The 15,080-nt window shown below is 41.8% G+C and overlaps 1 protein-coding gene across 1 annotated transcript; it reads left to right on the top strand.

Annotated features, from left to right (window-relative positions):
• The first annotated feature begins 4,929 nt into the window (after positions 1 to 4,929).
• Positions 4,930 to 14,467, top strand: dhx32b (DEAH (Asp-Glu-Ala-His) box polypeptide 32b). The gene is made up of 11 exons (XM_034237946.1): positions 4,930 to 5,374; positions 5,528 to 5,721; positions 7,441 to 7,816; positions 8,415 to 8,651; positions 9,316 to 9,409; positions 9,493 to 9,642; positions 10,646 to 10,837; positions 10,915 to 11,055; positions 11,592 to 11,782; positions 13,429 to 13,619; positions 14,139 to 14,467. Exons 1-11 carry the CDS (start codon positions 5,093 to 5,095, stop codon positions 14,314 to 14,316), a joined length of 2,226 nt encoding a protein of 741 aa, XP_034093837.1. The 5' UTR covers positions 4,930 to 5,092; the 3' UTR covers positions 14,317 to 14,467.
• The last annotated feature ends 613 nt before the right edge of the window (positions 14,468 to 15,080 follow it).

Genomic DNA, 15,080 nt, shown 5'->3' with positions numbered 1-15,080 from the left:
CGGTCCGCACCCAATTCTGTGCAAGAGCTACTCTCCAATCCTTTCGAAAGGAGAAGTTTGGGAGATAAATTGATACTTAAAGACCTTGGACCGGACCAACCCGATTTGTATATATCACAGCAAGCTCGTGAAAAAGACAAAACGTATCAACGAGGCTAGCTGGATGCAAACGATGCAAACTGGTAAATGCTATATTTTGTTTCCCATGCTTGCTCTTCAAACAGCCGGGGACAGATACGATCTGTTCAGAAACTAGACAAAAGTTAAACAAGTACAAACCACAGACTGCCTGTGTCATGGAGAATACAGTCGCTGGTTTATTTATGTCTGTATAGGCCGTTGTTGTGAGTGTGGACGGTCGGAGTATATATAACGTTAGCTTAGCCAAGCTCCATTCAGAAAACAACCATTCTAAAAGGTTTTTCGCCTGCCGTCAGTCTGCAGACTTGTCAAAGCATTAATTCATGGTTTTTACTAACCGGTATCAGTATGTTGTTACGTCGGCATAATTTAGAAACGTGTATTACAATTTAATCACGGTAAAATATGTTCATTTTGTTGTAGTTGTAGCTCCCGAGCCAGCGCGTCTTGTTTGAATGATGCGAGTAAACACAGCTGGCAGCCGCGGTGAAACTCGAGCGACTAGAGCGATGCGATAGGAGCGTTTAGAGCGAAGCGAATATTCGCATCGCGTCCGGTCTGAACGCAGCATTAAAGCGAGCTCCGCGCTGCACTGGAAACGCGCCATTACATCACCAGAAGTCCTCATTTAAGGGGTCATTTCTCCCAACAAAAAAAAATGTTTACTCACTATATCAACAGCCCCACCAAAAATATTTTCCACCAGCCGCCACTGGCTATATATATATATGCTATATATATATATGCTCTGAACCAGAGCCGTATAATAGAAGAGTTATGACATCTCCGTTCACTCCAATGGACCACTTTTTTACAGCAATGGCGGATCGTGGAGCCTCTCATTCGTTCCCCGGAAGTTAGCGCCAAGGCTAGCAGAGCGGTAGAGTTGCAGCATAATAACCGTTTGTGACGGACTTTTAAAGGTAAGAAGAAGTTTAAAGATTTATATTGCGGATATTATCAGTACATCTGATTCAAATTAACATGTGTATTAAAGGCTGTCAGTGGATTATCCCTAAATCTAACAGATCAAGCTAGGATACCGAAGCAAGTTAGCAACACACGTTGAACAGCCTTTTAATTGTAAATTCCGTTCTCTTAATGTCTATTTAGTCCAACGTTGTTGAATTAGAGAAGAGGGGCTTCTAAACGGGATTGTATGCGGGGGTGGAGGGAGTTAAATATTAGATAAATATAACTTTGGTGCGTGTAAGAGTGAGTGTTTTTAGCAGAGCCATATTGTGTCCTTGTGATTATGTTGATTATTACCTGCCTGTATAATGTTGCAGCTCAGCTGATTTTGGATTGATGGCAAAGGGAGAGGGACTTAAGTGAGTGTGAAAACACAAGGTAAGTGTAATACTACTGTTTTATATAAGTAAGCATACTAAACATGTATTCTATCACTGTATTATATAAGTAATCTTGTTAGTAACCTACTGTATGGCAGGTGGAGGGGCAGTGATGTTACAGGTGGAGGAGCAAGACTGCAAACTCACAAGACAGAGAAATCAAAGTTTGTTCTCCAGAGAAGAGGTTGATTTCACTTCAATTTTTTATTTCATATTTTCTAAAGATGTGGAAATGGCAACAAAAAAACACGTGAGAGCTGTAACCAAGACAACTGTAACAACAGGAGTAGAGAGCCACCAAGGTTTTTCAAGTCCCTCTCTTACTCCATTTTGCCAACCCAAACTTCCAGGTACATGACATTACTTCACACACAGAACAACTGTGTCTGAATCTTGTCTGCCCACATACATATTCCATAGTGGTTGAATACACAGTATTAGGAAACACTTTATACTTACTGGACATGTTATACTCATTACATACTGTATATAAAATATGACCAAGAATGTGAGACAACTTTATAGAAATTCAAATCACATCTGTTACTGATGCCATTTGTCATACTTTATTAAATTCACAAATAATAAAGTTCCATAACTTCAGTTGGGAACAAATACCACACCTTATCTCCCCAAGGCAATTTCCCATCCAATAGGTGTGCTATATAGGTGTGTATAACCCTTTCTCCTGTCTGTTTATCCCTCTTTCAGCACAAGAACCAGAGGGGGATTCAATGGAGCCTGAAGAGCCTGTTTTTTTGTATTAAACAAAACATTAAGCTTTCCCAATGGTGTGGTTTTCGTTTTGTGAAAAAGTGCAAATGCAGTGTTTGTATATAATTACCTCACATATTTGTTTGCTGTTGGTCGTGAAATTGCTCCTGCTGACTTGAGCCAGCCATTTTTTCCTCCGCTCTGTGTCAGTGGGGAAGCCGTACATTCGTACTCCTTTCTCGGAGCGATTTGAGCATCCCCAGGCAGCACAGCAAACCATGGTGGCGACTAGGAGGCAGCACAGCAAACCAGGACAACACGGAGGAAAAGGCACAGACAAACTGCATGATATGCTATTCAATGTTTATTGAATTCCATGTATTTGCAATGGATGTTCCTAAAACAACACATTTAACATCATCATCATCATGCTGCTGCTGCTAGTCCTTTGATAGTCACCTGTCGGTCTCCTGTCCTTTCTGAAAGCCATAAAGATGACATTAGTAATTTAGATAACTTGTGTCCTCAATTACCATGGGACTACTGAAACTACCATGAATTTAAGAAAATGGTAGACATTAATCTAATCTGAATTTTAAAGCATTACTTTAGATCCGCTCCCTCTAAATATATCAATAAACATTAGAAAGTGATGCTCCTGACTACCATACAAGTTTAAGAAGATAATATTGGTTTTAAAGAATTCAAAGCTATAAATAAACAGCAACAGGCTCTTTAACCAAGGCACTGTTAGCCTACCATGTAAACTAGTTGTTCACACTAATCCTAATATTATCACTTAATATTAGCAAATTCTATTTTATTTTTTAAAACATATTGATGTAAATACATACACATATCGATTTGTTGTATAAATATTGCAAATCAAAACCTTTATTCACTAATAATTACCAAAAATCGTAGTTCTATCTCCTGTTATCAGTGCATTCACATTGCCCGCCATGAACTTCCGGGGAACGATCCTCGTCTACATGAACCACGTGACGATAACCGTTTTTGGACTTCCGTTGTCGTAACTCTTCTATTATACGGCTCTGCTCTGAACGTTCCACTTCCTGCCTGCCGTTACGGCTGCGTCGCGTCGAAAAATAGACTTCAATCCTATTTTGAGCGGAGCCTAGCGGCGAGACGCTTCTGGGACGCTTCTGAGCCGTAACGCGGCGCGTCTGGTGGAATAGCACCCATTGACTAGAGTGGCCGCGATCCTTGCGCAGCCGCAACGCGCCGCAGACGGACCCTCCGTTTGCGCGTTCACGCGGAGAGTCCGGAGTCTCCAGGTTAAGAGGCACATTCAAATAAAGATTGGTCTTTAAATACATTTTGTCTCTTGAATTGTTTGTCTAAAGTCAAGGATCTAGAACTGGTACTTAGTTTTAATGATACAGTCTGGTTATTATGCTGTTTGGAGGAGGCCTCACAGGTAAGAGTACTAACTAGCTACCATCAGATGTGCCTTAGCTTGACTTAAATGTATTAAACGTATAATTAAGTGATATCAAAATATAAATAACTAATGTCATGCAAACATTAATATTTGCTTGATTCCAGAGTTGAATTTAGCACAATTGCATCCAAACATAAAGGGATTTTAAGATTCTGAAGTCTTCGTTCTAAATAGAAAATAGCATGGATAATTTACAAAGGCTTTAAAAACACAGCAGGAGCCGAAGACAATTATAAAACTTGTCATTATTTCAGTACAGTTCAATTGGTTTTATTTTCATAAACGGTTATCAACCGTTAGTGCCAAAGCAGTAGGCTATAATATATTAATTACTGCTGTAGACTACAACCACTACTTGTTTAGCTAGCATAAACTCAACAAAGCTAGCGTTAGCTGGCTAACTGACGTTATTTTGCCGCTAAACTGCACGATATAAAACGGTGGTCTTCAAAACGGATTTAATCCTCAATCACAATAATAATATTGAAAGTAATACTGGGCAAGTAATGGGCAAAACTTACCGTTGATTGACGCGGACTGGTAGCCACACGAACCGCGGACCACCTAACTCCACAAATATCTAAAAACACATCGTTTTTTACAAATCGCCTGAAAATTGTACAAACAAGTGGCAACATGTGGGATGAAGGTGTTTATCTGGGTTATATCATGCAATTGAAAGTGAAACTTAAGCTCGCTCCATTGCGGAGATATTCCCGCGAGAGTGCGGAAAACTTTAATTAATTAATTAAAAATGTGAAATGTTACCAATATACTCACGGACCACTAGGGGGCGCTCACGGACCACCAGTGGTCCGCGGACCACACTTTGAGAAGCACTGCGAGAGATACTATGTATCTGCAATATCAAATGCAGTATCAAATTCACTAAGTATCTTAGTATCTCTAGGGCTCAAATCCCAAATTGATGCTACTGTGAACCCCTTGGTTATAGATATCTGTATTTTCTGGCACAACTGCTTGTTGTTGGATGCAAAAATAATCTCAGTTTGTCAACCAGTGGTATAATTAATTTCCTAATTACTGTCTTAATTAAACAGGGTTGGGAAATAATAATTGCATTTTACTTCATGCACAGCTTGGGGTCTTTGCAAATGAGCCAGTTTGTATTGTAAACATCAGACCCCTCTGAGCCTCTGCCCATCTATGTGTGTGTGTGTGTGTGTGCGCGTGTGTGTGTGTGTGTGTGTGTGTGTGATCTGTTGATGACCGCTCTTCTATGGGATTAGTGGCCACATGACAGCACTGGGCTGGCCGCCTACAGAGTCTTTCGTTTGACTTCAGTAGCAGAGCGGACTGTGTGCTGTCCAACAGTTTACTGAGAGAGGACACTTCCAGACTTTATTTTCGTGGATCTGTTTCTGAAACCTTAAGCAGACAGACTGGGACCTCACTTGTGATGGAGCAGGACATTACTGGTTTAACTGGAGAGGAGTATACCGAGAGGATATCACCCTGTTGTTCAGATTCAGAGACTCTGAGTCAACGAGACACTGAAAATGATGATATTTTGGAGCTTAATCAGTTTGATGGACTGCCTTATTCCTCCAGGTTTTACAAATTGCTGAGGGAAAGGAAAGAGCTGCCAGTGTGGGATGCAAAATGTGAATTTATGGACACTTTGGCCAAAGGACGGTTTGTCATCGTCAGTGGCTCTGCCAAAACTGGAAGAAGTTCTCAAGTGAGTACTGCAGGGTGTTTTACACTTTACCATCAGAAATACTGCACTTTTAATTCATGCAGAAACTTTGTGCCAGGTGGATATTCAAACGTTTACTTAAAGTGGGGACGCATCTGTGATATAAACAACTTATCTTGCTCTTTTTTTAAACAGATCCCCCAGTGGTGTGCTGAATTCTGCCTGTCAGTCCAGTTCCAGCATGGCATGGTGGTTTGTACGCAGATTCACGCGCAGCAGGCTGTAGATCTCGCCCTGAGAGTGGCAGATGAGATGGACGTCAACATTGGTCATGAAGTCGGATACAGCATCCCTTTGGAAGCATGTTCCCACAATGACTCAGTCCTAAGGTATGGCAAAGCAGCACTTCTTATTAAAAAAAACGCAGATCTATCCAGTGTTCTCTATCTGCTTTTTTCTCTCTTTCTGCCGGGTTAATATAAAGCACAGTCATGACACACTCTGCTAAATCACCCCGCCCTTTCTAATTCACAAGAAAGGAGTGAACAAAAGGCCCGAGGGGGCTCTTTTCAGGGGCTCCTCCACAGCTGCCCGGCCCCCCGTCTGCCCATATGTCACACTCCCTCATGAGGTTCCCTTATAAGTCAGATGGGGGACAAAGGAAGCCGGGACATGAGGGGGGAAAGATCAGATCCTCAGGCCGCCAGCATGTAGGAGAGATCCCCTCCTATGCGTAATTATCAGAGTAAATTACACTAATGGGGGTAAAGCTGACATGTAGATAAAAGTGACTTTCATTAAAATGCCCATCTGAGGTTCCCTTCTTTCTGAATTATAATTAAGAAACCTGAGGATTTATGTTAAGGCTATTACGGATTCTACTGGTCATGGGAAGTGTAAATTGAGTTGTGTTTTGATTCTGAATCTTTTCGCTTTTATTGTGCACTATGATGAGCGGACCAATAGAAAAACTAATTTAAATGGTGGGAACATTTAAATGTAAATACTGTGTTAAAAAAATAAGGATTAACATTGAAAAACAATATATACACTGAACAAAAATATAAACGCAACACTTTTGTTTTTGCTCCCATTTTTCATGAGATGAACTCAAAGATCTAAAACATTTTCTATAAACACAAAATAACCATTTCTCTCAAATATTGTTCACAAATCTGAAAAAATCTGTGATAGTGAGCACTTCTCCTTTGCCAAGATAATCCATCCCACCTCACAGGTGTGGCATGTCAAGATGCTGATTAGACAGCATGATTATTGCACAGGTGTGCCTTAGGCTGGCCACAATAAAAGGCCACTCTGAAACGTGCAGTTTTGCTTTATTTGGGGGGTCTGGGGGGTCCGAAAACCAGTCAGTATCTGGTGTGAGGGGTAGGATTAGGGGTAGGGTTAGGGTTAGGGTTAGGGTAATGTTGTGAATTGAGTGGCCTGTGTTCGTCATCCATAACATACGCCTGCCCATACCATAACACCACCATGGGCCACTCAATTCACAACATTACCCTAACCCTACCCCTAACCCTAATCCTACCCCTCACACCAGATACTGACTGGTTCTCGGACCCCCCCAGACCCTCCCAACAAAGCAAAACTGCACGTTTCAGAGTGACCTTTTATTGTGGCCAGCCTAAGGCACACCTGTGCAATAATCATGCTGTCTAATCAGCATCTTGATATGCCACACCTGTGAGGTGGGATGGATTATCTCGGCAAAGGAGAAGTGCTCACTATCACAGATTTTTGCAGATTTTTGAACAATATTTGAGAGAAATGGTTATTTTGTGTTCATAGAAAATGTTTTAGATCTTTGAGTTCATCTCATGAAAAATGGGAGCAAAAACAAAAGTGTTGCGTTTATATTTTTGTTCAGTGTACATATCCTCAGTAAAAATACATATATTCAGAATATCAAAATATACAGAATAAATATGATTACTCTAATATACCAATCTACTAACAAAGTGTTCTATATACAACAACACATTGTGTACATAGCTTGAAATTAAAAGTCCAATACATCCTAGGTAGTGTAATATGTACAGTATGTACAGTGTGTGTAATGTCAAGCATGGTTGACTGCCCCCCCGCAGGTACTGCACTGACGACATGCTCCTGAGAGAGATGATGTCGGACCCTCTGCTCGAGCGTTACGGAGTCATCGTGGTGGACCAGGCCCACCAGAGGACCGTGGCCACTGACGTGCTGCAGGGTCTTCTGAAGGACGTGGCCCTGCAGAGGCCTGAGCTCCGGGTCGTCCTACTCACAGCTGTGGACCCCGACCCGAAGCAGCTGGTCCATTTCAGTGGGTCAGCAGCGCCTCTGATCCGCCTGCAGAGCCCGGGCGCAGGGGCAGGGGTGCACTGCAGCACGGGGGACGGATACTTCTGCTCCGCTCTCCGCCTGGTGCTGGAGATCCACCGCTCAGAGGAGGAAGGAGACGTGGTCGTGTTTCTGGTGACGACACAGGTAAAAAGCAGCACTGCATGCATGATGGTATGTGTGCTCTTAAAGGTCACCTATTAGGCAAAATCCAATTTTTCATGTCTTTTATACATAAACATGTGTCCCCTCTGTGTAAAGAGATTCTGAAAGTTTCAGGAAAAAATATTCTCTCCCTTTTTCTCCTGATCCATTTATATAAAAACCTCTCTGAAAAATGAGCTGATCAGATTTTAGCCACTTTATGATGTCATAAAAAATGTTTGGCTTGTGTAACCATTAGCCAATCAGCAACCAAGGTAACCCCCCCCCCCACCTTATCACCTGAATCTCCTCCTAGAGCACCATTGTGTTCTTTGTAACCAAATATCTCTCAGAGGGGCGTGGGGAGGGGCTCCTTATTTTCATCTAAAGTAACAGACAGAGAATCAGCACTTTTGAAACAGGGCTGAAACAGAGGGGATTATGGGATGCTGCAATGCGTGATCTGTTTGGTATTTGGAGCCACACACTTCAGAGACATGTTTTGTATATATCTGAGATAATATATTGATGAAAAACAGTACAATAGGTGACCTTTAAATGATGTCTTCCTCTGACTTTCTTCTTTTCTTCTGTCCATCAGGAGATAGATCTGGCCCATGACATCCTGTGCCATGAGGGGCAGAGTGTACCCCCTGAGCTGGGGGACCTCCTGCCCGTTGCTGTGCACCCTGGTCGCCCTGGGAACCTACCGCTCCTGGAGGAGGGGGGGGCAGCCCGGACCCGCAGGGTGTTCCTCACATCCAGCCCAAACGAGGACTTCTTCTGGGCCGTGGGCTCCATAAACTTTGTCATTGATGCCGGGCTGGAGAAAAGAAATGTAAGTTATTTCTTCCAGGGTTATAAATTATTAAATCTCTAAGATCTCACCAGAACTGGGCAGGCATCCAATGGTACCCTAGGATGTAGAATGATGGTGACGATTCACCATGTTTTTTTTATATATAATTATATCCCTTGTTTTGTATTTGTATATCTATCTGGTTGTTTTTGCTATATAAAAAAGGCAATTAAGAAGGATTATACTGGAATGACCAGCAACACTCTAGATAATGAGACAGTTCTGCTGATTCATTATTTATATCATGTATTATTTATCCCATTACCCTTTGATTTACAACAATAAATCAAGATTTAGACACCTCGCATTTTCAATATTTTTGAGTTATATTTCAACTTATATATGTATATGCTTTTATATTTGAATGTTAAGTATACTTGTTAGTTTTTCATGTTAATAGTTTTTGAATATAGCTCTGCGCAATAGTGTTATTTTTGTCGACTTAATACGCTGTTGGGTTGTTTAATCTTTAAGTATTTTTACATTATTTGGTTGATAATATATTGAAGATATAAAATCTTCATCTGTAAAATAACTTAACTATAGGTTTCACATAAATGTCTGAAAATGTTGTGTTAGTATAAAATGTATTTGGTTACATTTGAGCATCTTATATAGTTAACACACTGTGATGCTGTTGCAGGTTTACAACCCCAGGATCAGAACTAACTCAGTCCTCATTCAGCCAATCAGCACGGGTCAAGCCGAGAGTCGCAAACAGCTGACAGGTCCCAAAGGTGAGAAGTTAAACTTTTGCAAACACTTTTGGAGTAAATCCCCTGCTGCTGTCATATAGTAAATCTAAGTCTCTATCCTTTAGGCAAGTGTTTCTGCCTGTACCCGAAGGACAGACAGCTTCCTGTGCAGATTCGCCCCCGCGTGGTGGAGTCTGACATCACGTCCACGGTGCTCTTCCTGAAAAGGATGGAGATCGCTGGACTGAGTCACTGCGACTTCATCGACAGGCCGGGTGAGACTTACACACAGAGAAAGTTTTAATGGCCATTTGTGTTGGCTGAGCCCCTGACTCCTCATCATCCTCAGTGATAATGAGAACATTTTGGGTTCAGTCAGTTTGTTCCCTTTTGTTGCAACACAGGAATTTTTTTTTAATTTGAAGGCAGTGAGCCATGTCCCAGCTGAACTGACAGCTCCTGTTCTGCCAGCATCCTTTTAGAGCTGACCTGCTTCCATGTGCTTTTGTTCCCCTGGATTTCACCCCACCAACACACACACACACACACACACACACACACACACACACACACACACACACACACACACACACACACACACACACACACACACACACACACACATTAGTTGATTAGAGCATGGTGTTGGTCTGTGGGAGTGTACAGGATAATAGAGCGCATTTAAAAGTGGATTTAATTCCTCTCTGTTTCACTGTGATTTGTTGCAAAAACAGAACAGAAAATCCCATTGGAACCATGACCCACTTTTCATTTTGCATAGTGATGCATGGCAGATGTAGGTGAGGATTATAAAATGTAATCTCTTGCTGCCTTTTTACTCCGAGCAGCCCACCGGGGTGCCGGTATTTTGAAGGGGGGGATTGCTTCAGTGGGTCAGCACTCTGGATTACAGTTTAGAGAGCATGAAACCTGAACAATAATGTTATTAATAATCTCTTCGTTACAAGTTCCAGTGTGTAGAATTGAGTGGGACGTTTTTCATTAGCTTTGAAGCTGATCTGTCATGGATGTCTATAGAAAGAGCTTCCATGTCGTTATGTCACCTGAAAGCCATTTTAGGTTCTCCATCATGCTTGTAAAAGGAGAAGTGAGGGTAGGAGTATTTGCATTGTTTCAATCTGCAACCTAAACGCTAGATTGTACTTGATAGTCATGAAGACAAGACTGGTTCACTGTAGGATTTGGTTCCCAGTTACACCAAGGTATCATTTAGTAAAATATAGATTAAAGTATGATCCAAAATCCTCTCCATCCCAGACCCCGGAGGCCTCATGCAGGCTTTGGAGGAGCTGGACTACCTTGCAGCTCTGGATGATGACGGAAACCTCTCAGCGATGGGCATCATCATGTCTGAGTTCCCCCTGGAGCCGCAGATGGCCAAAACTCTGCTGGCCTCCTGTGAGTTCGACTGCTTCAGCGAGGTGGTCATCATCGCTGCCATGCTAACAGGTAACATCGGCTCCCATGTCATTTGAACCAATGTAGTAAACATAAGGATCTAAACATTACATTTTGTTTTGTTTCAGCACCAACTTGCTTCATAGTTCCCTCTGCAGACATGAAGCCCGAGGCGACTCAGAGCCACATGAAGTTCCAGCACCCGGAGGGAGACCACTTCACCCTCATCAACATCTACAAGGCCTTCAAACAAAGCCAGCAGAACCCATGTGAGTTTACAGAGCAGCGGCGAATGCACACACATCACACACAAACACACTATGCTATAGAGATCAGTGAATAATCACAGAAACAGGTTTAATCACATTAGAAATGGTTCAAGGGGGTATTTACATAATCACAACATATTATAATGAGTGATTCTGTTACTCAAAAAGTCCTGATGACTGTTTTTGAGGTTGCCTAACGAAATGAAAATGGACAGTTGAGGGGAATTGTGTATATTGTATTAGTATCCTTTGTTTATATTTTTCTTTTTCTTGACAATATTTCTCTATCTTAATCTGTTAGTAATATATTGTGAATTTAATAGATTTGTTAGAGATATACCTACTGTTATGTTCATTTAAATTTAAATATTACATTTGCAATGCCTTGTTAACGTGCTGCTGAACAATAAGAATTCCCAATATGGGCTCATTAAATGATATCTAATCTGATGTAAAGTTAAAAAAGACCCATTATCAGACATATTGATGATGTCTTCATTACTCTTTGTGTATTCCTATAACCAACTCTTTGTCAGGCTGTAATGAGGAGAAGTGGTGTCAGGATTCCTTCCTGAGCCACGCCGCTCTGCTGGCAGCGGACGCTCTTTGCTCTGAGCTCACGGACACTCTGAAGAGGATCGAGCTGCCCACCTCACTGCCCGCCTTCGGCTCCCGCAGCAACACCTTCAGCATCAAGAGAGCCCTGCTGGCAGGCTTCTTCATGCAGGTCAGGAAACACGGCTTTAATAAACCGACCCTTCAGGTGTCAAGCCTTCAGCTCTGAGCAACACCAAAAACCTTCTTCATCTCTCTGACTTCCACAAATGTTCTTTTACAATTTCTATCCTACTTAACAGTTTTCACATTTCAGCTGACATCTTCTTTAAGCACATACACTAGCAATATTTAGTTCACTTCTAAAATTACTATCTTGATTAATCACCTTTTCATCATCTTACATTGTAACTCCTTTCAATGCTTGAACTGCGACGGCATCTTTAACTTCTTTGACCGTTTTAAACTCAACTTCCCTCAGTGCTGACACCTAAATGGACACTGGGTCCACGTCTTTGGAATCAGCTTCCAGAGAACATACGGACCTCTGCATCACTCTCAGTTTTTAAGAAAAGCCTCAACCTGTTCTGCCCCGTGTTTCACTGACTGTCCTTTAACTTCTTTTTATATTTTACTCAATATGTTCCTTAGATAACTTTTTATTTTATTGTATGTTCTCCTCATAGCATTGTGAAGCACCTTGAGATATTTTTAAGTGTGCTATATAAATAAAATGTATTATTATTATTACTTCATCTTCTCTCAGAGTTTGTATTGAAACTGCCACTTCAACTACATCTTCAACTGTTTCAGTATTTCAACTACTACAAACGTTTAAGGCACGCAAAAAGTCAGTATTTTCTCGTCATCTGTTATCTTTTGGGTTTTTTATGTGCGCTGTTTAATAATAATAATCTTTATTTGTATAGCACCTTTTCATACAACAAGTGCAGTCCAAAGTGCTTCACATAGACATTTCACAGAAAATAATTGATCTCACACAGAATACAGATACCAGTAAAAGACATAAAAACAAACAGAAAACTGTAGAGTAGACATATATAAAAAATACATTTAGATTAAAGGTACAACAATGGAATTGTGCATTAAAAGGAGGATAGTGCAAATTCAACACACATTCGGGTGACAGGTTAAAAAGCATCGCAATGCATTGAGAAAGTGCATCAGAGAGCAGGAGTTTGCTTCCTAAAAGGCTACATTTTACAAATGTGTTTTGAGTTTTTTTTTTAAAGACTTCCACCGACCTAGTTTAAAGTGGACCTATCATGCTATATTTAAATAATATATTGTAGGGCCATACCTATATAAAACATGTCTGTGAAGTTTTTTTTTCAAAATACCAAACAGATCATGCATTTTAGCCATGCCTCATTTCGCTCTATTTGCTCTATTCCAGCCCTGTCTTCACAAGGGCTGATTCTGTGGCAAATGAGCTGCAGCTGACAAAGGAGGGGGGCGAGGCACTAGCGTCATGTTACCATGCTGTTACCATGCCACGGCAACCCCCCATTCCCCTGATAGGTGGAGAGTTGCCCATATAGGCGGAGCTCCTTGTTTCTGACTTCAGAGATATTTCAAATCTGGATCAGTCTGTATCAGCTCCGTTGCAGCCCCGTTTTTAGAGATTTGGGTATGGAGGAAAAGAGAGAGGGGTGTGTTTTCTGACACTTGGTGAGTTCCCTGACACACCGGGACACATATTCATGTATAAAAGACGTACAAAAGTGCATTTTGTATGATAGGTCCCCTTTAAGGTAAACTCAGTCTTGTATCTGACTCACCTGGCTGTTCCCTCAGGTGGCGCGGGATGTGGATGGATCTGGGAACTACTTGATCCTCACCCATAAGCACGTGGCACAGCTCCACCCTCTGTCTGGGTACGGAGCCAGGACCCCCAAACTGGGCCTTCCCGAGTGGGTGCTGTTCCACCAGCACTCCTTCTCCGAGGACAACTGCCTCCGCACCGTAACCCACACAACACCAGAGGAGTAGGTCAACATTTGTTTTTCTGTGTCTTCTAAACTGTGTTTCTTGTTGACTAGACGGTGGTCTCCTGTTGCTTTTGAAGAAAGCCTAGCAGACCACCCCTCGTATCTTAACATTTTTAAAGAAGCTTAAATGTAATCAGCCGGACACATTCCCTTTCGGTCCAGATGTAGAGCCTCAATTCAGCAGACACTGGTCATGCTGCTTGTGAGGGGAGGAGCCCTAATCCTGTTCTCAAATATCAGCTGGAGGAGAGGGATTATGGGTAGATGAATTCCTGGGAATGTGGAGCAGCTTAATGTAGGAGAGGAAGCTCTGCAGCCTGTGTCGTGCTCTCTTAGGTTTTACATCTTACATGTGTCAATCAGTTCAAATAATGTGAGGGGTGGATATTGTCAGTAAATCCTGTAAGTCTTTTTCCACAAAACCCTTAGGAGTCATTCCAAACCAAATTGAAACGGGTTTAGTTCAGTTGCATTCAACACAACAATGTTTGAATATATTGTCCTTTCTCTCACTAGGTTCATTCAGATGGCACCACTGTATTTTTTCTACAATCTACCACCGAGTGAGAGCAAAGACATCCTGCAAAACATTTTGAACCATCAGTACCAAAAGGAGAAACCTGCAACGTCCCACGAGGAACCGCAGGAAGACCGGACTTCAGACCGGACTTCAGACCGCTGCGTCGTACAATAGCTAACAGGATTTACTGCACTGTATTTCACAGAAGCACAGAATAATTGTCATTTCCTTTCATCTTGGTCATGAATCCCTCAGTGTTGTCACAGTATCATAATGTTTATCTTGCATAGTAAAGTGTGCACTAATATATGAAATAAAATAATAATTGCTGAAATGATCTTGATTTTCTTTGCCCTTTGTATTTTATCTTCTTTTTGAACAGAACATATTGTTACTAAAAGGATAATTTTCTCATATTTTAAAATGTCAAATCTTATCAAACTCAAGCGAGGTTAACAATTCAGGTTCCCAGCCCCCCTGGCATTATTAATGATTCTGTGGCTCCGTTCACATCGTCCCTTCAGTCTTTGTCCTTCCGTCGGTCCCCCCAGCACAGAGGGGCCGGCCTGATTGATGAGGTTCAGAGAGAGCCTCGGCCCACCTGCAGCTCCATGTGCTGCGGATACAGCTCAGTGACAGCGGGGCGACCCGGTTCATTGACGCTGAATTCAAAACATAATGTTCCCTCTCCAGTGACCCGACTGCAGGACGGACCAGAGCCAGAACCCTCAGCACTCTGTCAGCTGACCCACTTAAAGGTATAATATGTAGCATTTTGCTCTTGTCTAAAACGACTTGACATCTGTGAATATTTTTGCAGTTGTGAATTAAGATTCTCTCAAATGATTCCAAAGATTTTCAAACCTAGAGAAGTACATCATTTGAATCAAGATGACAGCCCTTTTTATTGTGTCATCAGTAATGGCAACGTGTCCTTT

This window comes from Gymnodraco acuticeps, unplaced genomic scaffold (genome assembly GCF_902827175.1).
Source record: "Gymnodraco acuticeps unplaced genomic scaffold, fGymAcu1.1, whole genome shotgun sequence".
Lineage (NCBI taxonomy): Eukaryota > Metazoa > Chordata > Actinopteri > Perciformes > Bathydraconidae > Gymnodraco > Gymnodraco acuticeps.
This window is presented reverse-complemented; position numbering and strand designations above follow the sequence as displayed.

Excerpts from the sequence above, each read along its gene's own strand:
- dhx32b (XM_034237946.1), top strand. The coding sequence starts at position 5,093 with ATGGAGCAGGACATTACTGGTTTAACTGGAGAGGAGTATACCGAGAGG. Across the intron at positions 10,838-10,914 it reads CATCGCTGCCATGCTAACAG|CACCAACTTGCTTCATAGTT; the intron begins GTAACATCGGCT and ends GTTTTGTTTCAG. Across the intron at positions 11,783-13,428 it reads TGGCAGGCTTCTTCATGCAG|GTGGCGCGGGATGTGGATGG; the intron begins GTCAGGAAACAC and ends CTGTTCCCTCAG.